At 42.9% G+C, this 26,249-nt stretch overlaps 1 protein-coding gene and 1 long non-coding RNA gene across 15 annotated transcripts in view; one reads left to right on the top strand and one right to left on the bottom strand.

Moving 5' to 3' along the window:
- The window catches only part of RBFOX3 (RNA binding fox-1 homolog 3), a 471,477-nt gene that overhangs the window by 371,768 nt on the left and 73,460 nt on the right, over positions 1-26,249 (top strand). For 2 of the 14 annotated variants that reach the window (XM_020813801.3, XM_020813771.3), the window contains exon 1: positions 25,493-25,713. The exons of 7 other annotated variants lie outside the window; for them this stretch is intronic. In XM_020813801.3, coding sequence (XP_020669460.1) covers positions 25,612-25,713 — 102 coding nt within the window. In that variant the 5' untranslated portion in view covers positions 25,493-25,611. Of the gene's footprint in view, positions 1-25,492; positions 25,714-26,249 lie in introns of those variants that run through there. 5 more of the 14 variants (XM_020813854.3, XM_020813787.3, XM_020813779.3 and 2 more) reach the window with 4 other exon arrangements.
- LOC140704581 (uncharacterized) lies at positions 14,920-25,376 on the bottom strand. Its single transcript, XR_012083851.2, has 3 exons — positions 24,823-25,376; positions 18,198-18,259; positions 14,920-15,125 (listed from the first exon to the last, which is right to left on the bottom strand). It is a non-coding gene; the product is annotated as an uncharacterized LOC140704581 (long non-coding RNA).

Raw genomic sequence — 26,249 nt, 5'->3', positions numbered from 1 at the left:
CTGATGCAGTATTTGTTCAGTTTGGTCCTATGTGGATATGCCCTGATTAATTTGGATGGCTTTTCCTGGTTAGATCTCGAGGACATGATTTTGAGAAACAGCTTGCTATAAGCAATGCTTTAAGCTGGGTAGGTTCATTTCTATATTATTATTCATTGGCTAACTTTACATTAGGCTCCTTTAGCCCAGTAAGAGGCATTGCTTTTCCATAATCATCTCAAAGTTGCATTAAATCATCTCAAAGTTGTATTAAATTAAGTTGGTTCCATATAGTACTTCTTAAAATGGAATACGTGTGCACCTACACTGCAATTTACCCTGTGGTTTGTTCCAGAGTTGGCACAGATAAATTTGATGTATTTTCCATCAACTATATGATGTACACCTAATCATGCGTAAGCCTGTTTTCATGGGCATTTGTTGCTTTTTTATTCAGCAGGCAGGGCTAGTAGGTTTTTAACCAATTCTGCTTGTATCACTTTTTTTTTCAGTTTCTGGCATGTGTAGTCAACTATATTGGTCCAAAGGGGCAGGGGCAGTTGTATCTTTTGGTGATGTTCACAGTGGGGTGACTTTCAAAAAAACTGGCAAGTGACATAGCACTAAATTGAGATAACGACTTGTGAATCTGTAGTGCTTATCTGACATATTGTTATCCTGATAAGACATAATATATATTTTTTAATTTGGAAGAGAGACAGGAGCCAGTTACTTGAGGGATGTTCCCACTGTATTGGCCTCCCTTGCCTTAGAGCATAGTATGACAGTAGAGCAGGAATATCCCCCCAAGTGAGCATTTATTTTCTCTCCTCCAAACAATTTTTTCTTATGTTTTTCCATGATAGCACTGAATCAGAGAAGCTCTGCAGTTTCATATGTTTTTATGATTATTTATATATTTACTTTTTATACTGGCTGAAGGCTATGGCTGAAGGCTACTCTGGCCGAAGGCTACTCTGGGCATTTTACAACATGTGTAACCAACAAGCTTAAAATACAATTTAACCAAAGAAAAAATAGAAGTAATGAAATGCAAATAGATAATACTATTCAAAGATAAAAACATATTTACATAAAATAGTCATAACATTTAACATTATGTCACTTTCCGAAAAAAAAAATTAAGAAGAGTGGTAGAAGAGGATGGTGTTAATGACATATGTAGTTGACTTGTGATTCCAATATGACTTGTAGCAAGTTTAATTGCGGTGTGGACTCAGTTGAAAAAATTGCCCAGAATGATTAAACATTAAACAGTCAGATGTTTATGAGAGCTTTAAACATGTAGCAAATCACAGGAAAAAATGAAAAGCAAAACTTCCTCCTGAATCTGCAAGACATTTCCAAATATCCTTCAGAACAGACTACTTGACCATGTACTATTTGGAAACTTAAAGGCACTTAGCACTGAAAGGGCTGAGTTGCTTAAAAGGATGTGGAGGAGGAAATACATTTTTGCCTTAATATATGATCTGACCCTGAGTCACCTTATATTCATAAAAGCCTCTGGGTGGGACTTTTTTCCTGAGATTCTTAGTCTTAGGTTTTTATACACCCATACAGAAAAACCTCAGCAATCGGTTACCAGTCTAGATGTGTTTTATTACTCAAAATGTCACCACAAATCAGAACTGGAAAAACGCTAGAAGACAATACAGAAAACACCAGGATCCAGTGGGCTATCAATGGTGTCATCTGGCTTTCCTGTATAAATGAGTGAACTGAAAAAAGCAATACCAAACCAAACAACTGGTGTGGAAGTCTAAGCAGCGTCTCCTCGCATGCCACACCTGTGGTCCATCGTGGCATCAATCTGAACTGGCAGCATTCTGAATACACTTGGGGGTCAAAGAGGAGGGAGGCAGCTGCCTCAGGCAGCAGATTTTGAGGGTCGTAAAACAGCAATATATTTCTCAGCCTCACAGACTCTTCTTCTGCACAGACACCACCTGCTTAATAATGATACTTGCCATTTCTTGATCATCTCATTAGGAAAAGCCCAGCCTGTGATCATTGCTTGGGGGGATCCCACCCCCCCTTCCAATAGCGATTTCTATTTACTGAAAGGTCTGTCTTTCTGAGCTGCAGCTTTTCTTCTGGTTGGGAAAGTTGTGTGCACCTGATGCATTAGAAAGAATATGCAGAAGCAAAGCTATACGAGAGGGAACATAGAAACTACCCTTCCTTTGCCAGAATGCCAAAGTTAAACTCCGTCACAAGGAGAGCCTCCTGTTTGCCAGCTTTAGGGTTTGAGAAGAAGGACCCAAAGAGGACCCAGAAGGATCTGCTTTCTTTTCCCTGCTGAAAGAGAATTACCTTAGCCAACAGATCATCAGGTCCAGAGGCTAGACAAAGTTTTCCACTCTTTGCGGTGAAAAATGGGGTAGTTGTCTCACACCGTTTACATTCTCAAAGAGAGGCAGACGGTGCCCCTTCAAACAAAAATAGGCTGCTCTTCCTATCAGAAGTTTCGTTTTGACTTCAGCTTGCTGCTCTGACTTAGCTTAAAACCTTTCCCATTTACAGTATTGTTTTAGTGCGAAAGGAAAAGAATAAAAAGAAGGGGCAGATAAAGGGAAACAATTTTATAAAGCTGTTGCTCAGTTGTTGAAAGGGATCGAAACGTCTTTCACAGTTGTTACTCTGTTGCTGTGGGTAATCCAAACATTCTTTCATAACCAGTACTTCTGTTAAATGAAAATCATGTTTTTCATTACTTAAACTGCAACTTTCATAGTGATTGTGAGTGTTGTGTGGGGAATGGTTGCTGGAATGTGGTGCCAAACTTTTAGATAATTCCACTGACATTAGTAGTAGCCCAATGTCTCTCTGCCATATCTGTTGTATTCTACATGTTGTTGTTGCTGTTGCTGTTGCTGTTGTTGAATCCTTAGAAGCCAAGTCGGTCTCTACAGTACAGTGCTGCTAAAGGGCACTTCTGTTCCCCTTATAGCACAGTTCTAATGACACTACAATGAATGCTAAAAATTCATGGGTGCTGTTTCCGAGTAACTGTTTATGTGAACGTGGCTCTAAACAATCAGAAAAAAAGTGCCGAATAATATTACATTTTCTTCTGGAACAAAGTTGCAGCCGTTCTGTCACAGACCCCTTCCTCTTTCTTTCTTTTTTTAAATCTCTGTATTCTGCTCCGGCTAATCATCATAACTATAAATGCATCCAACTTATGACATGCAACTTACAGCAACCGTGACAGGGTTTTGACCATATGTGAGATATTTAAGCAGTGGCTTTACTAGTGACATCCCCAGTGAATTTCTATGGCCAATGAGGATTTGCACACAGGCTTCCTGAGTCTACTCTCTCATCTACTAGATAGCTCAGTGGTTTAGGCATCTGGTTGGGAGTTCAATTCCCCACTCTGCCTCCTTGTTAGAAGCTGGACTCAATGATCTATAGTATCCCTTCCAGCTCTGCCATTCGAAGAAGAAGATGATGATGATCCTGTCCATTACCTCATATTAAACAATACCCCCTCCCCTACAAAGAGCATTGCTGTTTACTCTTCTGTCTGTTAGGTAGTAGAAACGAAAGTTCCTCATTTCAAGTGGCAGAGATGAAAGAAAGGGAACACTCCTCTTTCCACTTCTTCCTAGAGTTCTAGCTCTATTCCTCATTCAAAAGACTTGCAGGAGGATTGTGCAGAAAGAAAGAAAATGGGGATTGCATAGAAGGAAAAAAATAATTTATAGTATAGAGAGGGAGGAAATGGATATTGAACCATATAAGAGCCTCGTGGCGCAGTGGTTAAAACGCTGTACTGCAAGCTAAAACTGTGCTCACGACCTGGCGTTCAAATCCCAGGTAGCCGGCTCAAGGTTGACTCAGCCTTCCATCCTTCCGAGGTCGGTAAAATGAGTACCCAGCTTGCTGGGGGGGGGGGCAATGTGTAGCCTGCATAATTAAAAAAAAATGTAAACCACCCGGAGAGTGCTTATAGCGCTATGGGGAGGTATATAAGTCCAATAAATAAATAAATAAATAAAATACAAGTAAGTCTTGGGTTTAGGGAGCCATAGTTGTTCTCTTTCAGCAGGCATTTTGCAGGGGCAGTTCCTCCAAAGTATGATGTGAACGAGGGAAAGAAAGAGAAAGGAAAGGCGGTGGGGAGTGGGGGAGAGAGAGAGATTGTGAGATATTCCATATCATCCTGCAATTTCCTAAGGAAAGGAACTTCTGTTATCTCAATTCTGTCTCTCAAGTCTCTCTCTCTCTCTCTCTCTCTCTCTCTCACACACACACACACACACACACACACACACACAACACTGCATATACAGAAGCAACGTGGACTGAATGCTGAATGTTGCTTGCGTATTTCATCAAAACACTGGCAGCAGGAGAGTGTCCTCCCCTCCCACAGGCATGTAGCCCCTACAGCCCTATGCTCCAATAAAAGGAAATGTTTATAATAATCTTAGAACTGCAGAGCTGGAAGGGGATCATCAAGTCCAGCCCCTGTCAGGGAGGCACAGTGGGAAGTCAAACTCCCAACCTCTGGCTCTGCAGCCAGATGCCAGAGCCACTGGATTATCCAGCATTTCCAGTGACCCCCTAGGATGAATGGCCAGAAAGCTGCTGCTGCTGTACCCAGCATCTGCTGCCTTACACAGTTGCCTCATACACACACACACAGAGAGAGAGAGAGAGAGAGAGAGAGAGAGAGAGAGAGAGAGAGAGAGAGAGAGAGAGAGAAGAGTTTGGGTGATTTTGACGGTTTGCACCAGCTCTGCTAGAATGTCTCTGAGGAAAAAGGAAATGTCAAAGTCTGCCCAGCTAGAGTGGCATCTGGTGAAAAGTATAGCAGCAAGAAATGAAACCATTAGTGCAGAAGAAGTGGCCGTCACTCCACTTACCTAGACATCCTCCCTCTTTCACAGACTCCAATCTGAGAGCAATGGGAAAAAGGCATTGTACCTCTGTGACCGCACCATATATACGTAAGCCATATCTAGTTGTTTCTGTGGCATTGTAACATCAACACATTCAATACAACATTCTTAACTGACTAGCATTCTGCAAGAAAGGTGAAAGATGAAAGAGCTCCTCATAAGGAGCATGCAGCATGTGGGAGTCTGAGGCGCATACATAAGACTGCTAAGATAAGACACATACACAAACACACATGCAGCATTATTTCAGGTCACCAATGCTTTAAAACAAATTAGTGAATTTTCAAAGCTAGGATTCCTGGATGTTTGAACTACATTAGAGGCAGCCAGCTGGCTCTCCTCTTTGGAATCCTGCTTGGGATAGTGCAATCAGGAAGGTAGGAATTACCTGCCTGGTTCATTCCCAAAAACTCATCCAACCTATTATCCTGTTTCCAACAGTGGCAGCACCTGACTGCTTGCAAGCTTGATGCCAGGCTTCCTGCATATTGGGCAGATGGGGGCTAATCTACTCCAGGAAGCACTTGTCCAAATGGCCCCATGATTGCAATGAAAAGATTTATATCCTCCTTCAGAGTTTGCTTATACTAACCTGGTTTTCTTACACATTTAGTCAGCACTTCCTAGCCTTTCAAGCTAAAGAGAACCACTCGGATCTTAGAGCATCATGATCTGCACATCCCAGATAGAATGCGGAATATATTCTAAATGAAACAAAGCTAAGCAGTCTTAGTTCAAAGATCCTAAACACTGAATAGCCCTTTGCTGCCTTAATAATGCTTGTTTGTCAGAGATGCTAGGGATCTGCTTCTTGAGAATTTGGACATAATACCATTTAAGGCTGTCATTGGTTTTGCCTGCTTTGTGTAACACGGCTTGTTTTGGCCGTGTTATTCTTGTTCAGGACACAATTTGACATGATAGTAGGGGAACCATGGTGATCTGACTTCTGGTTTTAAAAAGCTGAATACTAGCTTGGGGGTACGGCAGGAAGTTTTGATAACACTCATTGTGCTGGAGGGGGAAGGTTTATCTCCTTACCCCATTTCCCTCTACATTGATTTCCTGATTAAAATTAGGTAACACAAGGCTGCTAGTCACTTATTTAAATCATATGGAAGATCTCATATTGCACTTTTAGACCTCCCCCCCCCCCGTCCCCATACCTCAGCAGTAGTTAAATATTGTAATGCTAAGTTGTAATATGTAGCCAGTGACATGAGAACAGGTCATTAAACTTACTGGGACTTACTCCTAGGAAAACATGCACAGGATCAAGGTGCAAATATGCTTTCCCTTGCTGCGGTGGGACTTTTGTTTGTCCTGTTTGTTCGGCTCTAGAACTATGTAGTCCTGCTGTCTCTGCTCTTAACCTCCATCCTGGCATCTGTGGGTTGTATGGGTTAATTCTGTGCTTCTCTAATGAGAGGTTTGTCTTTTGCTCCCTGTGAACCTTTTCCTGGCGCTCCGTGTCTGCACGTAGAGAGTCTCCAGTCTCAAGCCTATGTGCCTTTATTTGGCTATGGAAAGAATACTTTCAAAAGCTTAAGAAAGAAAAGGTTGACTGGGAGCTAAAAATTTTGCATAGATTCTTTCTCAAGGCTCTGAGTTGTGAAACGGTTGCTGCCATTCACAGCTCAACCTGTGAGAGGAATGAGACTCTGATATGTGTGGGAAAATCCACTTTGCCCCCTGCTGAGCTGCCACTTGATTTGTGAATTAAACATTTATTCTGCCTTAGCAAGAAGAATGCTATAGAAGCTTTCTTCCTACACATCATTTTATAAGAAAGAATTTGAATTCTTTTTCCTCTGAAGCCAGCTGATCTGTCTCTGGCAAAGAGAAGCCCATGGTGGAATTTGAAGGAGGCAGTCCCGGCAGCATTATGGACAACCCAGGTGGATTACAGGACAGACTCGGAGTGTGCTTGCATTCAGATGCACTTGGAAATCAAGAAACAGAAAGTAAATATCTGAGACAGGTCCCACATAATCATTCTCAGCAGGTCCTACAAGAGATGACTGCTGCAACAAGTATTAGGTGCTCACTTAGCCCTTAAAATACAGTTCTAGGGCCTGACTCTCTCTCTCTCTCTCTCTCCCCTCCCAAGGTGTGCCCCATGACTAGAAAATGGAGAAATTTTAAGAACACAACTTGCTAGATTAAAGACTGGCGCTCTGTCATTTCTCCATCATCTCTTGTTGGCCATGCTGACTATGCCAAATGCATGCTATATTTGGCACACAGGGCCTTTCAGACAAATACTAGAGTGGGGTCAAGTTTTGGGCTTTGTGTGTGCTATCCTGTAGAGTCCTGGCTTGAGGGTTTTGGAGTCAGTGGGTTGACCTGATGGAGGTGTAACCGATAAATCTTTACATATTGGCATTATGCCAGTTGATTATCCCTATTTTATTTTGTTCTTCTTAGGAAGTGCAGGTGTAATTTTAATTTATAGATACATTGGGTGTTTTTTTTTTAAATTTCTGCATGCCTAAATCCTCTTAAATTAGAATAAAAACACATTGTTTGTGACCTGAGTGAAAATTCCAATGTATAGATTCATGGAATCGTAGACTCATGGAGTTGGAAAGGCTCTATAAGACCATTGAGTCCAACTCCCTGCTCATCCAGGTGAAAGTAAATCTAATTGATACTGTAGTGTCTAACTTTCTCTTAAATGTTTCCAGCACTGGAGCGTTCACCACCCCCTGAAATGATTGGTTTCATTGCCATAGTGTTCTAACAATTTTCCTGCTATTCAGCTGCAACCTTGTTTCCAGTAACTTGAGCCCATTATTACATGTCCTGCGCTCTGGAGTGATTGAGAAAGATCCTGCTCCTTTTCTATATGTCAACCTTTCATATACTTGAAGAGGGCTATCCTATATCCCCTCAGTCTTCTTTCCTTAAGGATAAACATGCCGAAGATTATAGAACATAAAAATTCACCATGTCTGAAAGAATATGTGAATAATCAAGTGTATTTCATCCAAACAACCCCAGCAAGAGCACACAAGGTGGAGTAGAAATAAAATAAAACATGGTAAGACAAAATAAAACATATAGTACTTGCCATATTACGGTGCATTTCTTGGCCCTACTGTACTCTAATCGTACCTCTTTACAAAAGCAGTTTACATTTTCACCAAATGCTACTAACCTTGTGACAACTGGAGTATGCCATTCTTTTCTTTACTGCAGCATGGTTTGCTGAATAACAGCATGGGTCATTTTTGTCCCTGTATGCTATTACATTGGCTAGGGCTAAAAAGAAGAAGGAAAGGGGAAAAAAATCAATAGATTTGTTAGGACATTCTTTTTCCCAGCTGTTCTTTGTTAGCCGGGGGGGGGGGAGTGCAGATGGCTAAAATTCAGGGACGCTGTTCAGAACTGAGCAGGTGACAATGTAATAAAATACCTACATCACAGGTCTGTCTTTGCATGGACTCTGTAGCAATACATGATTCTGGGGCACTGAAATGTTTCATGGTAGTGCAAGGGGGTTAATTATTGTGAGGTGCTTTGCGTCTTTTAGAAGAAGGCATCTAGTAAGTTTTGGTTGTGGTGGTGATGGTGGTGATGATGACAACAATGAGGACACCAACAATGTCAGTGATGTTAACAGTGATGTGCCCTGGGAGTCAGGCATGGTATACGGGCCTGGCGTCTGTCGATGGTGGCACTATGACTCTGCTGGGACATGTCCCTTTGGGTCAGCATCCAATTCACTGCACTGTCCAAATTAGCCATTAGTAACCCACAGGCCTCAAGCTTTCCTCATTCTAGTACCTTAAATATCCTTCCACTCTTGCTCCCATTTTCCTACTTGTGGACAAAACATCAATGCCTGCTCAAGCCACTGTTATTCCAGCTCTGTCCTTGACCCATCATCGCTGATATACACCACATCCATTTATCCCTGAAAGAAAATGTGATGCTTTTCCTTCCATGTGTCCTTCATGATTTGCAGAGGAAATTTGGATAGATGGGTATTGTGTGCAAGAAAGATTTTTTTTTAGCCAGGCAGCCAAAAGAAGAAAATCCTGTGCTGATTTTGAAAGTTGGCTTTTTAAAAAAAGAGATAGGTATCTTTTTCTGTCCTTTGCTATAATTAACAGAGATTGGAAATGTTAAAAAAATAGGAAGTTACTATTATAGTTTCAAATTCTCCTTCTCTCATAGTTAGGTACTTTAATTTATGCAATTTTTAAATATAACTTTTAACTTATCTTCTTCTGCAATATAACTAGATAGTTACATTTACTTACTTTTTAAACATCTGAATGCTACAAAACTCTGGTCTGATGTGCAAAAAGACACTCTCCACCAACCTTCCTTATTATCATCTCAGCAGCTGGAAGAGGCAAAACCAGAAGGAAGAAGCACAAGCTGACTCTTGAACCATGTGATATTCCTCCTGTGAAGCCAGACTTTTATAACTGTAAAAGTAACTTTAAGTACTATAGTAACCTTGCAAAAGAAATGATGTTATCAATCATTAAGTTACAGTTGTAATGTAATATAGTTCTGCCTTCCATTATTGGCTAAATAAATTAATTCAAAGTAATTGGTTATTTTTAACTAAATACTTCCAGATTCTGGTAACAAGCATATAAATGACCCATGAAATAACCCAGTCATTCCAGCCAGCATAAAAGGAAGGATTGTTACTCAGAAGGAAACAAAGCAGAATATACGTGCAGAAGTCCACAGATTAAGTCCCAGACCTCTCCATGTGGGGCTTTAAAATACTTCTGTCTCTTAAAACAGTTGAGAGTTTTCACTGCAGGGCAGCATAGACAGTACTGAAGCAGAGGGACCAATGGTTTGATTAGGTGTGTCCATAGATTCCAAAAAATGGGTGAGGAAATCTTCCAGCCCAGGGGACAGATTGCTAACTCCTAACAGAGCACAGCTGAGGAATAAAGTGAAGAAGGACCCTCAGGGAGCTCATGACCAGAGCAAGTGAACAGGGAGAGCTAACAGGAATTTCACGGGGGAGTTCAAAGGGGAGGCTCCTAATAAGATTTTGGGAGGGTGAGTTGGATTTAGTTATATATTAATGGACTTTCCAAGCTACATTCAAAGTTACAAAAACAGGGAAGGACATTCATAGACAAACAAATTAAAGCCAACAGCTAACAGGGATGATGGTGGGAAGAGACACTTCAGTTGTGGTGACCTGCAAAGTTTGTGCAATGTTTCTCTTTGTGCCTGAGTGTAACATACATATACATGCAGCAAGTGCAAACTGGTGGCACTGTTAGAAATAAAAGTGGGAGAACTGGAGCAGCACGTAATCACACTGAAGGCTATAAGGGAAGATGAAGTATACATTGACAGAACTCTTGAGCAGCAGCAGCAGCAGCAGTCAATGGAGACATGAGGTGGAACAGCAACAAGGGAAGGGAGAGGAGGAGAATGATGAGGAGAGAGGAAACATAGTGGAGGCAACACAATGGAAACAAGTCACAGTTTGGAGCAAAGGAAGGAGAACACTATCAGTGGAACTGCAAAACCACTTTCAGGTTCTTGATGAGAAGTCTGGCAGACAGCAAGCAGACAAAGTCAAAGAGGAGATGGTTGTTGTGGGTTTTTCGGGCTCTCTGGCCGTGTTCTGAAGGATGTTCTTCCTGATGTTTTGCCAGTCTCTGTGGCCAGCATCTTCAGAGGACAGGAGTCAGAACTCTGTCCATGCTCCTTAAAGAGGAGACCTTGCAGGAGTACATGAAAGGAACTGAAAAACCCACACTCTACAAAAAAGATGAAGAGAAGAGTAGTTGTAATAAGAGACTCCCTGCTGCATGGGATTGAAACTGAAGTATGCTGGGGAGATCCATGGACCCATCAGGTATGCTATCTCCCTGGAGCACAGGTTAGGGATACGACAGAAGGATTGCCATCACTCATAAAACCCATAGATATATATCCCTTCCTGCTCATCCATTTGGGAACAAACAAAACAGCCAAGAGCAACTTTGAAGAGATTACATCAGACTTTGAAGCTCAGGGAAGTTACAAGAAGTTTTGAATATCAGGAAAAACTTTCTAACTGTTAAAGCAGTACAGCAGTGGAACCATTTACCTCAAGGGGTGGTGAGTGCTCCAACACTGGAGACATTCAAGAGAAATCTAGACAACCACCTGGCAGATACCCTTTGATTTGTATTCCTGCACTGAGGAGAGGGTTGGACTTGATCACCTTATAGGCCCCTTCTAATTTCATGGTTCTATGAGTCAGAGTTCACAGTGAATAGGGCCATGCACCCCTCTTTTTTCCCTCTATCTTTCTCTCTGTGTGTCATCTCCCCATCACACATGTTCAATTCATACACACAGCATTGTACATATCAAACTTTTGCTGCTAATCCTCATTTCTGTCTGCAGAAGAAGGATGTTATGGTTGTCCAAAATGCAACAGGGAGTGCTTCCACAGAAAGCTCATCTCAGCTGCTGTATATCTGTATAGCTCCCTTTAAGAATTAACTCAAAATAGGCATAATTTTAACATATTATTTTGTTTGTGAACATTCATTTCACACTCATTTATGTTAGATATATATTGATGCACTGAATGGGAATAATGAGAGATGCATTTAAAGCATCAGCATTAAAGACAGAGATGCCCCAGTGCGTAGACTAAATATATGATATTAGCTTGTTGAAAACATGCAGATCAAAAACATAGTGCTGGGAGTATTTATAGCAGTTTGGATTGTCCACACACCTCTCAGTCTCATCAAGTGAAAATCTTACCTACTTTTGGTCAGAATAATTACTGCCCTGCCCAAGGCTCAGAGGCATGAGCATGTCAAGATTTGAGATGATGGTTGAACTTTGGAAAATACTGTACTTATTTAAAAAAAGTAATTCAGTATTTAACTCATTACAAAGAACAATAAAAGTGATCTGTTAACATTAATAGCCCTGCTTTTCCTAGCAAAAGGCTATTCATTTCATAGAAAAAAAATGTAACAATTCTTGTCCCCCAACTCCAATGTTAATATGTTACAGGTAATGTCGCTGTTTGTGATATATAGGCCAAAAAAAAATCATTTTGTGCAGTTATGCCAGCAGAATGTAAACAGCTTAACTTTTGGAGGCAAATTGCTTCAAATTAAGAAATCACCTACAGATTATCTGTTGTGTGTATTGAGTCTGGGGACGTTTGACTTGGTGAAGTAGTAGATGCCTACTGAGCACCTTCTTTTCATATGTTGCTACTTCTCCCCCTCATTGATACTGACTTTTTTTAATTGTTGTCAGCGCAATGATTTTAACGTGGCATGCGGGTTAGACATTTCCATGGGGCAAAGAACATTTGTGTCAATAGCAGCAGCTCTGTGTTTGCATGTGTATGAGTGCATTGGTGGGTATTGGGTGGTTGAAGTGTCTGAAATACGGTGATTATGCTTTGCTTGCGTTCCTTCCCCTTACCCCCACCTGGACATCCAGAGTCAAGAGAGGGCTGTGCCAAATTCTCTGCTTCTCTACCTCCTGACTCCGTTGTGTGCTGTGTTTGTCCCAAGCCCATGATGCAGTTCCCCTGACACAGTCTGAAGGGTGACCCAACCCCCAGTGTGTCCTCTATTGGTGAAACCAAAACAATTTATGTTTCCCTACAAACTGCTAGCAGTAAAAAAAGTAGCAACATGATAAGCTTCTTTCTTTAATACTTTCATACAGAATTTGATTAATAAATTGGAGGCAACATTCTTCTGTAAGACACCTTTGGCAGGAGACACAACCCAGCACGCTGAACCAAGCAAGCAAGCAAGGAGGAATCCCAGAGAAATCCTACATTATGTTGCAATGCTCCAAGGCCCTGGGAACATCACGTCTGTGATATGGTGTGTCTCTCCATAGACCTTGCCACTTCCTTCACCAAGCAGCTCTAATGCCCGCTGAGTCCTAGGCTCTGAACCATACTCTGTGCTGCCAATTTAGAAGTAATTGGTGCTGAAAGCCAATCTGCCAGCTGAGAAACCACCTGTCTTATGTCCTGGCCCCACCACCGCCACCCCAAGCTGAGACTGAAAGTGCCCTTTGCAGCCAAGGTCACACTATCTTCCTTGTGGTCTTCTTTAGAGGAGGGTACCCTCTCTTGGATCCTTGTCATTGCAAGATATTCATTTTTGTGATCCAGCTGCATACTCTTAGAGGTAGATGTAGTCTTAACTAGCCAAAGGACTATAGACCTACCTTATTTTAAACATCAAGAAGGAGAGTGTGTGATATGGACCTGGGGCTTGTAATTGCCCTTCTTCTTTTCAGCCTTTGTTAAAATCGTCTGAGATTCCATTTTGTAAGTTAACTCTGCTGAATGGCAAACTAAAATAAAATGTAGTACTCAACATGCTTAATGACTAGAAATAAGAAGGAGATTTAAAAGGAAAAAAACACTTAAATGCATACTTTTAAAAGTGTTAGGTTTCTAAACCTATATTTATAAGTGCTGCATTAATTTTCCACTCTGGATTTTGAGGGCAACTATATCAGAATTAAAATGTTACGAAATAAGTATAATGTCTACAGTCTCCGCCACTAGGCATTCACAGTGTTTGAACAAATTGTATGCTCAAGTAATGTTAAATGCAACAAAATATGCTCTTCAGAAATGCACAGTAAATGGGAAAGCTGCCTATGTATATATACAAGCTGCTTGTGCCTTTTCTTTGTGCTTTTCTCATTCCATTGATTCTGCAGTATCCCAGTATCTAAACTTGGTACAAAAGCTGATTGATATAATCTTAGAGTCTGAGTGTGGGAGGGAGCCACTTGCATGAGAAGGCCAATAAAGCATATCTGAATATTCAAGAATGTGGAAAGCAGTTATGCCATCATATCTTGCTCACTTTGCAGTTTCCCACAGGGAAGAGGGGAAAAAAACTATAAAAGAGTAACCTCAGTACTGGCCAAGTTTAATAGTCGGCAACAATCAGAAATATAAGAGATTTCAGTTAACCATGTTACGGAGAAGATAGGATTCAGTTAAATACATGAAAGATATGGAAGCTGCATGTGTTGCAGAGACAACAAAGCTAGAGGGACACAGCCCCCATGGAAAGCATAGGTGCCGATTGGCAGCTGGTAGATTTTGATAAAGATTTCTAGCAATGAACAATCTCCCAAGGAGGATTTTTCTGTTGCGCAATGCTTTGCTGCAAATCTTCAAAGACATACTTACTATTGATATCAGCACATCGGAGCTCCAGCCATGTCTCAGGCACCATCTACAAGGCTAGTCTGACTGCAGTAGCGAACCAAGCAGTGTGGAGTCTGAGAAATATGTCCCAGGACCCACAGATGTGACACAGAGGGCCTGAGGCACATCTCTGGCCATGAATGCAGCAGTGCAGCTATCCAAAAAAATACCAGCCCACCCCCCATCTCTGTTCCAGCATCTTCTCTGACTTAGGGTTCCTGAGAAACCAGAGGCCTGCCTGCAAAAGCAGCATATTCTGAACAGAACCAAATTGGGGTGCACAGCATAACTCGCCTGGAGCAGGCCACTCTTTCCAATTTTGTTTACAGATGTCTCCCAGCCTAGGAAGGAAAAAATAAATCCATATTAATTAATTTTGGGAGTCAAATGTGTCAAATCTGTGTTCCTAAAGACTGTTAGCAATAGTGTGTACTTATCTTTTTGTCGCGCATCATTGGGAAAAGAGCTGCATGACAGCTTCTCCCCCTTTTTCAAATTATATGCAAATACATGCACACAGCTTAAAGGCTGAAATCCAGTAATAAGTCATAACTAGGCGCACTGAATCAGTGGAACCTATGGAGGAGTTGGCTCATCAAATCCCAACTGAGTCAGTGGGTCTCTTCTTTTCACAACTTACGACTGGATCTCTGCTATGACATCTTTGGAAAATACACACAAATGATGGAGTCTACAGATTGAGAAAACAATGCATTAAACAGAGTGTGCATTAGGAAAGATGCCTCGTAAACTATGCACAGATTTCAATGTGGGAAAGAAATACAAAGTCTCACAGTCCGATCCAATACAAGCCAAATGTAGAAATGAAATACAGGCAGGACTCAGAGAAACACAACAAATTTAAATGAAATGCTGAGATTTTCATATCCTTAATTTAGCCTGTCACAAGGGAGAAGAACCTACTTTGAAATCCAGGACAGGTTAGCAAGCAACTCCTTCAAAGATGGGCGCAGATCATCTGGTCTGTTCTTTCCCTGCACTTCTCCCTGTGCAAAAAAAAGATACAGCAAGTGTCAGGAATCCCAGAAGTCATATAAGCCGAACTACAGCCACTATTGTCCCCAGCCGGCGGGGGGGGGGGGGTTAATGGTGTCAGCATTCCTGTGCTGGGGAACAGTCCAAGATAGTTTGCTACCCAAGGTGGACAAGGTGTGGCAGTTCAACATGGGCATAACATGCTTCTTGAGCCAATTAACTTTCTTTGCCTAATGACAAAGCTAGCCCTGCCGATGTTGGTCTAGTGACCTAACCTCTCTCCCTTGAGGCCATGCTGAAGACGTTCCTGTTTATCTTAATACTGAGCAACATTTAGATCTGAAGTCCCTACGGTTTGGACTACACAGAACACCAGGATGTATTCTTGGACCACACAGTGTGGAAGTAACAGGAAGAGTATTTGGACGGGGACTAATTGTACAAACCACTAAAGGAATCTGATGGTGGTCTTCTGGAGAACTATACTTGAAGAACCTAAAGGGGAGAATCCAGAATCTGGTAAAGGAATTGTTAGAACACCAGTTGATTGCATAGCAAGTGAGATTACAGTGAACAAGTACAGTGACCAAGGAAGAAATAGCTTTAGGGTAGACAAAAACAGAGAAAGTAATTTGAACTTTAAGGAAAAGAAATATGACAGATGAGCTTGAAGAGAAAGCAAGAGGAGGGGGAGTATCACTGTACTTGTTCCATTTTGGTTCAGTTTTTCTCTCATTGAACATTCTTTATCCTCCTTTATTCTTGTTTTGCTTTTTATATATTTGCAGTCTGCACAAATGGGGCATGGAAAACAAGATGAGGTACAAGCAGCCATTTGTAGTGGCCATTCTATTTAATAGATCCGTAGTGAGAAAGGATTTTTAGCTCAGGATGAGGTGCTGAGTTGTAGACTAAGGGCATGGGGGGGTTACTCTAGCCTTCTGCTTCACATGTCAATTCAGTTCTTCTGCTGGTGAGGAGACACTTCAGGAAGTCATCTGATAAGGAGACCAGGGCATCTGATGAAAAGACATACATGCAACCAAGTGCATTAGCCTGCTGTTTTGAGCACTAATCCTGCAAGAGCAACATTTCTCACACTGTGGGTTCTATGAGCAATAGCTGGGAATAAATGTGGAAAATGCCAACTCTTTGACACATCCTGGGAGAAATCTCACTAAAAAGCAGATCAGTGTGCCCATATGGAGAAGTTGTATATCTGGATAGTACAGTAGGACCCACAAATCTGCTGGGGATTGGTTTCGAGTCTGCCCCTGGATATTGAAAACTGTGGATAATGGTGGGGGGAGAACATGGTAAAAAGGGGTGGAAGTAAAAGAAGTTGTATATCTGGATAGTATAGTACAACCCACAAATTTGCTGGGGATTGGTTTCGAGTTTGCCCATGGATATTGAAAACTCTGGATAATGGTGAGGGGAGAGCATGGTAAAAGGGGGGGGGGAGTTTAAAAAAAAAACAGGAAAATATTTTCATATGTATTACCAGAACTAGCCACTAGACAGGGCCAGAGACCATACTGTATTCTTCACTAAAAAGTTTTCATAGCACAATCTGTGGTTCCCTCTTGTGGCCAGTTCTGGTAGTAAAGGTGGAAAACATTGTTTTCCTGGATTTCTTCTTTTCATATTTTTTTTATACTTTCAGACCATGGGATCAGTGCATACTGATCCTGTGGATAAGGGGGTCCTGCTGTACTTGAATACTGTGCAGGTTGTGGCTGGCTCTTCTTGGAACAGGGTAAATCCCCACCAGTAATCTTTAGCCAGACAGTCTGGAAATTGAGTTATGGCAACTGGCTTTCCTTCTTGTTAGGTTGGAGCATTTCAGTAATTATCCAAACAGCTTCTCCAGTCAGAAAAAAATCCAGTTGCCATGACTCAACTTCCAGCTAGCCAGCCAGATCTGGATGACCGAGAATATTTAGCCAGACAGATGATGATTATGATTATGATTATTATGATTATTATTTTACCTTTGCCTTCTCTAGAATGAGGACTACACAGGGCTTCTGTTATTCCACTAGCATTGCCCCTGAAGAAGTACATTGAAAGGTGCTAGCAAATAACAAATGAAATAAGGCAGGGGTCTCAAACATGCGGCCCAGGGGCCATTTGCGGCCCACCGGATGATAGTTTGTGGCCTCCACCTTGCCTGCCCCCCCAAAGCACCCACGCATTCTCTGCTGTCAAGAGTCAAAAAAAGCCTCGCCTTGCTCGCTGGCTCTCCCCCAAGACAGCGCCTCTTGCACCCTCCTTCTGAAACTGCAGCCTGTCAGTTGGCAGACAAGCGGGCTGGCTGGCAGGCTGCAGTTCTGGATGGAGAGTGCAAGAGGCGCTGTCTTGGGGGAGACCTGGTGAGCGAGGCATGCTGCCAGCCCTTTTCCCCGAGCGCCCAAGCCACCACCGAGCGATGCCTGAGAGTGGAGCTCGCTCCTGGCCCGTCCTTGAAGAGCGCCACCAACAGCAGCTGCCGCCGCTGCTGCTACTCAGTGCACCTTTTTTGAGGGGTCCTCACAGGAAGCTTGCTGGACCTCCGTGTGTGTGTGTGTGTGTGTGTGTGTGCGTGCGTGCGTGCGTGTGCACCTATGGGGACCCCCCCGCCCCGTTCTGTTTAATTTCGCAGGTACCGATGGGAGCTTTTCTCCTCTGGCAAGGCAATTCTGTGAGTTTGGTTTGTTTTTTTAATCTGATGCGGCCCAGCCTCACCCAGACTCTGCCTCCAGCGGCCCCCAGGTAAATTGAGTTTGAGACCCCTGAAATAAGATAATATAGCAACCAACCGATCCACTTCATGGACACTAATCTCCTAGATCAGTGGTTTCCAACCTTGGGTGCCCAGATATTCTTGGATTACAACTCCCACAACTTGTAGCCAACAGAGCTCCTGCTGAAGGCTTCTGGAAGTTATAGTTCAGGAACATCTGGGGACACAACATTGGGAACCACTGCCCTGGATGATAGCTAGAATCTAAGAAAAGTGTTCTGCGCAACTCTCAAGCTCTAAACATTAAACCAGAAGAGGCTCCTCTAAGATACGTTTATGGAGATTAAAAACAACGTACCTTCTTGAAGGGATGAATGTTGTAGAGTGACTCTCACTAGGACAAGATTCGGGCTGGACCATCTGGAAGTCAAATTAACAGACTTTGAAGCAAACTTAGGAATATCAAAGAATCATATAAAATGGGGTGCTTAGATACAAAGAAATTTTCTGTGAATGTGGAGAAATTCATTCAATGCAGCATTTATGTGCATGCAATCACATGCTCACAGTGTGGACAAAAATGTAGTAAACAGCCGAGATAATGCTATTGAAGTAGCTCATTTCTACTCAAAAATAATTAATTATTTAAATTTAAAATTTTAGTTTGAACTTTATCTCTGTTACATACAAGTCCATAATTTTAAACTGTGCAACACTCTGACATGGATTATGAAAAAAATAGCATATTAATCATCTTTCCTCCATCTGACACAAACATAAGCATAAGTACAAAGAGAGGGAGAGGAAATCTTGACAATTTGTATTTTCTCCAAATGATTGTATCAGTGTCAGATTAAACCAACCCACTTGCTGCCAGATTATACTGCTCTTATATGACCTTGGCATTACGTTATATTAGTATTAGTGAGAGGTGTCAGAAAAAAATGGATGTGTATTTATCATGAGTTGTACAGATGTCTAGAACTCCAAGTCCTAGCAGATTCCTTGGCTACTGTACAGCCTTGTGCTGTCACAGGATTTCTATTTATTGGGACAAAGAGCAAACTGGATCTCTTTGCCATCCAATAGGAGTGGCAGGGGAAGTAGAAAAGGTATTTTTTTAAGATTTGTGTAAAAAATGAGTTGAAGGTGAGAGGTGGATTGGTTAAGGGCATGAACAGGAATCCAGAAATACACCTGTCACCTTGCCAGTGGGAAGTACCTCTTCTACCCTGCCTTGATCACAGGGTCAAAAAGATGCTAAGGAAAGCCTATGGAATTTCTGTGGTGCCAGAGTGACTTCCAAAGCATGGGGCTCTCCCTGATCCCTCCTGAACCTCAGACATACTTGGAAAGATGTGACATTTCTTTGTACTTTAATGCACTGGGGACATGGGTCTGACGCTTTCCTTAGCTATGGAAAAGGCAAGGAGTAGGCCTTCCACTTACACAACATGATGCCAGAAGACCTTTTCCCTGCCTCCTCCCTCTTGTCCTTCCTTTGCCAGGCAAAGACCTTCCTCTTCAGGCAGCCTTTAAGCCATAAGCTATCTCAGGAATGCTGGGTTTTACAGGTTTGAAATATTTTTAAATTGGTTTTGTACTTGATTGTTTTAATACATTAGCTGATTGATTTTTAAGTATATTTATATCATATTTTAAAATTTCTTATTTTACCAGTTGTGAACCGCTTTGAATCCCCTAGCCTATAGGAAGAAAGACGGCATATAAATAATTTAAAAATTTAAAAAAAATGTAAATGGTGACAATGAATTTTGGTAGACTATCCAGGCAAGCAAAGATTGGTGGGGAGAAGACTCCACACAAACTCTATGCATCTGTGTGAGGGGGCAGTGTTGCTATTATTTTAGAGAGATGGTAAGTCTTGAAAAATGATACAAATGAATGGTGGAGTTAACAGCCAGTCCTTTCATTCAGGTACCATGGATGACATGCAGTAGCATCTGAGGACTCTGTATCCTTTGTTCTCTATCTATAATCTTTGAAAATTCTTGGAGGTGGGACAAATGTCATCTGATTTTCAAAAGAGAAAAATAAAATGAGGATCCTGACAGCTACCACCAGTCAACATCATGTCAGTACTAGTAAAGTTTCTGGAATTGCTGGTTAAGCAGACAGTCCGGAAGCACATAGAAAAAAGAACAGTGATTCCTGTGAGGCATCATGGGTTTTCAAAAGCAAGTTATACCAAATTAATCTTATCTTCTTCCTCCTCCTCTTCTTTTTTTGATAGAGTTACAAAGCTGATAGATCAGAGAAAACAGGTGTAATGTATCTTGAATTCAATTAGGCTTTTACAGACTCTGGTAAATGTGAATTAGTCAGTGTTACTGTTACAGGATTTGTGGCTGATCAGTGGGTCACAGACAAGAAATGTTCGCCAATGGTTCTTCATCATCCTGGAGAGAAGTTACAAGTGAGGTGCTGCAGAATTCTGTCCTAGGCCTAGTATTATTCAGCTTCTTTATACAGTGGTGCCCTGCTTTACGATTACCCCGCTTGATGATGAATCCGCTTCACGACAATGTTTTTGTGATCGTTATTGCGATCACAAAACAATGTTTTAATGGGCAAAATCCGCTTTACGACGATCAGTTCCCTGCTTCGGGAACCGATTCTTCGCATTACAAGGATCAAAACAGCTGATCATCGGGTTTTCAAAATGGCCACTGGCTGTTCAAAATGGCTCCCCGCTGTGTTCGGGATGGATTTTTCGCTGCACAGGCATCGGAAAATGGCCGCCCTACGGAGGATCTTTGCTGGACGCTGAGGTATTTCGCCCATTGAAACGCATTGAACCGGTTTCCAATGCATTTCAATGGGCTTTTTTATTTCACTTGACGAGGATTTCGCTCTACAGCGATTTCCCTGGAACGGATTATCCTCATCAAGTGAGGCACCGCTGTATATATATTTAAGGCATGAGTGAAGGATGCTTATCAAATTTGCAGACAATACTAAATTGGGAACAGTAACAACTAACTTCAGAAGACAGAAATGGGATTCAAGATGAACCTAACAGATGGGAGAACTGGGCAAAAACAAGTAAAATTAGTTTCAACAGGGAAACATGAAAAGTTCTACATTTAGGCAAGAAAAAATGTACAAATTTAGTGCAGAAGACATACGTTTTGGCAGGTGTCACCTGTGTGAAAACAATCTAGTTGTCAGAAGACAACAATCTAGTTTACAGAGGAGGATAACCAAAATGGCAAAGGGTCTGGAAACCAAGCCCAAAAGGAATGGGTTGAGGGACTGGGGTATATTTAGCACGGGGAAGAGAAGACTGAAAGGTGATATGATAGACATCTTCCAATAGTTAAGGAGCTGTCACATGGACAATAGAAGAAGTTTGTCTTCTGTTGTTCCAGAAGGGTAGGATCCAATAGAGTGGCTTCAATTTACAAGCAGGGAGATTTTGACCAAACCTTAGGAAAAAAACTTAATGACAATAAGAATTGTTTGACAATGGAACAAATTACTTGAGAAGATGGTTTTCCTTCAATAGGAGTTTTAACCAAAGGTTGGTCATCTGTCAGGGTTGCCTGAAGTGTGAATTTCCTGTACTGTATTGGCAGGAGGTTGGACTGTATAATTCTTAGGGTCCCCTCCAATTCTAAAGTTCTGTCATTCTCTGACTCCTGCCTTCTCCTGTCCATTCATTTCTAATTTTTCTACAAAGCTCTGCTGTGCAAGATGGATGAGGCTGTGTTTTCACATTACTGACAAATATATTTCCCTCGTTAAGAAACTTGGTATGCTTTCTTTTGACATGGTCCCCACATCATTCGGGGCAACAGTTATTAGTAGAAAAATATATAACACAGGGTGGGAATCAGAAGCAAGCGGGTCCATTGAAGAACCCTTTGCATTTTATGAGTTTCCTTTTTGCTGCAAGTTAGCATGTGGGATCCATGACTTGTTACAGAAGCCTTTCTCTGACTGCCCTCTCTGTTCTCGGAATGGGAAACCCTCAATGCATCTTCAGGTCTCACACCTCCTTGTCAAATCTCCCTTTTTACCACTAAAGCTGCTCTCCTGCACCATTTCCTGAGAAGGTGTGCTGAGAAGTACAAGGCTGCCGCCATTCCTACTGTACATCTATTAAATAGTGGCTGCACCCAGTTTGTCCTAAAGCTACAGACTGCAGCTACACCCAGCATATTTTCATAAAATATTGTACTACCATATGGTACTTAGGTATATAAAGCCCTGCTAGAATAGGGTTATGTCTCCCCAGAATCCCACAGCAAAGCAATAATAATAATAATAATTAAAAAATTAAATTTAAAAAGGCAGGCAGGGAGGGACTTACAATTGTATTGCAGCTCTAAAAGAGTATTCTCTATGTGTTTGTGTGCTTGCACTTGCATGCAGAGTCAGGCTTGAGAACAATTCAAGCCCCCAATCTTATGCTCTGCATTTTTCAGATGGTTGCTGCGCCAGGAAGAATCACCCAATAAAACTCACTTAGAAGCATCTCTGCCTGGCAGGGAATATTCTGCCTTTGAGCCTTGGAAGGCAGCCCAATTGCAGTGTACCCCACGCTCTGGCTGAATTGAACACAGGATTCACGTTTATGCTGCACAGCAAAACGGAGCACAAGTTGGCTTTGCAACTGGTCAGAACATTTAAACCAGACCCTGCAGTGCCTGAGCACCTGAGCAGTCAGGAAAGCTGAACCAGTCACTTGGAGGGCTAGCCTAGAGGCATGCAGTAGTTTCATTCAGAGCAGGTATCCACCTCTGTGTAATGGACACAGAAGCCCAGACCTTTCCCAAAGTCTGCATGCATTCTATAGATGGGGCCCGTATGGGGCTATCCATGCAATAGGTCCACAGATCATAGCATTTCTTACTACTTCCCATCAATCACATTTCATTCGGAGGCTCTCCAAAGCCTGCACATGGACATCATGCTAGAAGGATACATCTTATAACAACAGAAATTTCTATGGCTAAAGCTTAGGCCACTGAGAAATTTTTTTAATTTGTGCACTTCGAATGGTATCTATTTCATTGGTGTTTTATTAAAGTTACTAAGTTGTGCTTTATAAGCTTTTACTTTGAATGATCCATTGAGATGGAATTCATTAAGCCCATTCCTGCAGCACAAATGCATTCATGCAACCCACTTTATTTATGTGATCAGACTATGTGATCATACTATTAATGGGCAGAATCTTCCTGTCACAAAAACAAAAGCAAACTTGGTTATGATGTTAAGCAGCCCTCAGGAAGGGCATGACGTAATCACCAGTTGCTGCTCACCTCAACAATAAACTCACATATTATTACTCCATCCTCCCATTTTACTCTAACTCGTCAAAATGTTGTGGCATGCTTTCTTCCGAACTGGGTTCTTAAGAGCAGACACCATCACAGGGTATGCAGGAAGGATGTGAAATTAAGATTTTAAAAAGAAAATGAGGAATATTGATAATGATTTGTTTGCTGCAATGTTTATGTCACTATTTTAATGAGTTCCTGATTTGAAATGTCCTGCCAAGTGGCAAGGAGACGGTTTATTGCTATATACATGCATGTGCATATGTGTGTCTTTTAGGGTTAACAAGGAAAAATGGATTCAGTGGGGAATCTCTTTGTGTATTAGGATTGCCATTCATCTAGAATTTTACTCATCAGGGCAGAACTTAGTGCTCCCGCCAGGTTGCGTTCAAGAAGTGTGTAAAGTGTGAGGTGAGAGGGGAAGGGAGTGTGCATGCTACACTAAAAGGAGAATTGCCACAAGGCACAGGTGCATGTGCAAGCTTTACATTTCACTTACATTTCCATTTTCAAGGAAAATGACGACTTTGTGTGTGTTTGGCAAACTTGGACCTTGGGTAAAGGCCCAGGTGAGGAAGGGTTGTAATCTCTGGAATGGAAAGCCAAGCCACCCTGTATGTGCTCAGAAGCTGAACAAAATGTATAAATCAAAACTAGGGACATGAGAATACTACATGTTCCTCTTTTCCCTACATCCTTTGTTCCATACAAATTCTAAGAGGCACAGGGATTGGGGAGACGTAAACTTGCAAGATGCCAATTCAAACTTCTGCTTGTCACCTTGTTTAAAAATCCAGCAAAGGTAGTAGGAACCTGTGTTGACTAGTGTAAGTCCTGTTACAGAACTTAGCTCAGTCTCTTTTCCTAACCATCCAGCAAAAGAGGCATCAGGAATATTTCAGATTTCAGTGGACGGCACTTTGGGTATAATGTGGGTTGATATTGGCATGCTGAAGTGAGATTCCATGCAAACTGAATCACAAGGGTTTGTGATGTCATGGCTGCTCTCAGACCTACCTAAATAGCAGCCTAAGGGTACAAAACAGGAGACATACCCCATCTTGCGTCCTGGCATCCCCGGCAAACCAGAGCATAGGTAGAATAGATGGCATACTCCTTAAACTGATACAAGAGATGACATATAATGTCTTCTTGTTTTTGCAAAAAAAAAAAAAAAATGCTGGGAATTGACTCTGTGCAGTGAGCTGGGATCTATTCGTTCTCCTATGGGACAAGCTTCCCAGCACTCAGGAATATTCCAGCAAATGCATCTCCTGCTAAATTCTGCTCATATTTCAGGAGAGGTCAGCTGGCTTCCATCTGTGTAGGCCTGGCATGCAACAATGTGTGCGTGCTTGTAGGTGTGCAAGTTCATGTCTGGGCTTAGGGCATGCAAGGCCGTTGCGTGCAAGCATCTGTGTGCGAGAAGCCAGCTGTGTGTGTTCTCTCTCTCTCTCGCTCTCTCTCTCTCTCTCTGCATAAATAAGAGGTACATATCTATGTATATGAGGGGCATTCAGTGTATCTCAACAAGATGCTGTGTGAGAGAGACAGTGTGTGTTGGTAAACAGACGGGGAGATTGTGACTCTTTTGCGCTGGGCACCTGGTGCCTGGGGCGGCGTGACCGAAAAGCTGTCCCGGTCCTCTGGGACGGGCGGGGGCGGGAGGGATACCTTACGCAAGTGCAACTGCCACAGGGAAGCAAGCCTGTCCAACCCCCTCAGCGTGGCGCCCGACATGATGTCCCTGCTGGAGCTCCTGACACGACTCCAGGCTGTGTTTTTTTCTTTCTTTCTTTTCCTTTCTGGGCTGCTGGAAGACGAGGCAGAGCGCGCGCTTGCCGTGGGTGTCCTCCCTCTCTCCCCCCCCCCCGCGCCCGGGCCACTGCCGCCGCCGCTTCCTTGGTGGCCTATTTATCACAGGGCAAGAGGCAGGGCTGCAGCAAGGGAGGGGTTAAGTGCAGGCTCAGCTGTTCCGGATTTTCTTGGTTTCGCAGCGAGCTGTTTGATGTCTGAATGCACAGGGGACTCCCCCGCCTCTCCGCCCGCCCTCTCCCCCCCCAATACGCGCATTCATACACACACACACGCGCACACACACCCTTTGCGGACCAGGCATTCATTCAGCCACTTCGACTAATGGCACCAAGTGACTCTCAGCCTATGCGCTGCTGCCGCCGCCGCTGCTGCTCCTTCTCGGTTTGAGCGGAGGGCACACGCGCACACACGCACACACACACACACACACACGGCATGCGGCTCCTCCAAGGGAGCCCTCTTAAATAGCTCCGCACGGGGGAGCTGCCAAAAGAGGAGCGCGCGGCGGCGGCGGCGGGGGGGAGTTGGAAATACGGAGGGGGGGGGGAAGCAGCAAGTCCTGGTAAGGGAAGAAGCCGAGGGTCTGTGCGAGCAGAGGGAGCTGCCCGCCCGACGAGGCGCTCGTGGGCTTGCCGGCGACTCCACATGCTCTGCTCGATGGCGAACTCGGGCTGCCTCCTGGTCTCCAACTCCGCCTTGCTCCCGCACTCTCTGCCTTGCCCCCCGGCCTTCCTCTACCTCCAGCAGGTAAGTCCTCCGCCTCTTTTGTGGCTCCTGCTTCGCACGTGGTCGAGATCTTTCCCTCCCCTCCCCTCCCCTCGGAAAAAGGTCAGGGCTCTTTCATCATCACCTCGGCCCCGGTTCCCCCCCCCCCAACAAGGCACGTCTGTGTCCGTGGTGATCCTCGGTTGTGTCACATGTTCCCGGGTAGCACCTGTGTGCTGCCTGGCTGCGGAGGTGCTGCCAGGCTGGTGTGGCATCACGAGGGAACTGGAGATCCGAAGGGGATGGCACTCCCCCCCCCCGCTCCCGTCGCGACGTGTTTTGGGGGGGGGAGAGAAGAGGCACATCTCGTGTCCAAGTGTGATAAATAGCTTTTTGAGAAGTAGAGAAGAGGAATAAGTGGATATACAAGGCATATGTAGAACAGGTATATTTAGGGTGCCAGTTGAAAGCTCTTTTACAAGGACCATTCTTTCCCCCAGAAAAGCATCTCTGTGTGTCATCAAAGAGTGGGTATGTTGGGTTTTGCTGAGGTCTTTCTTTTTCTAGAAATAAAAATC

This window comes from Pogona vitticeps, chromosome 2 (assembly GCF_051106095.1).
Source record: "Pogona vitticeps strain Pit_001003342236 chromosome 2, PviZW2.1, whole genome shotgun sequence".
Classification (NCBI taxonomy): Eukaryota; Metazoa; Chordata; class Lepidosauria; order Squamata; family Agamidae; genus Pogona; species Pogona vitticeps.
Note: the sequence above shows the minus strand (reverse complement) of the source record. Positions and strands in the feature narration are given on the sequence as shown.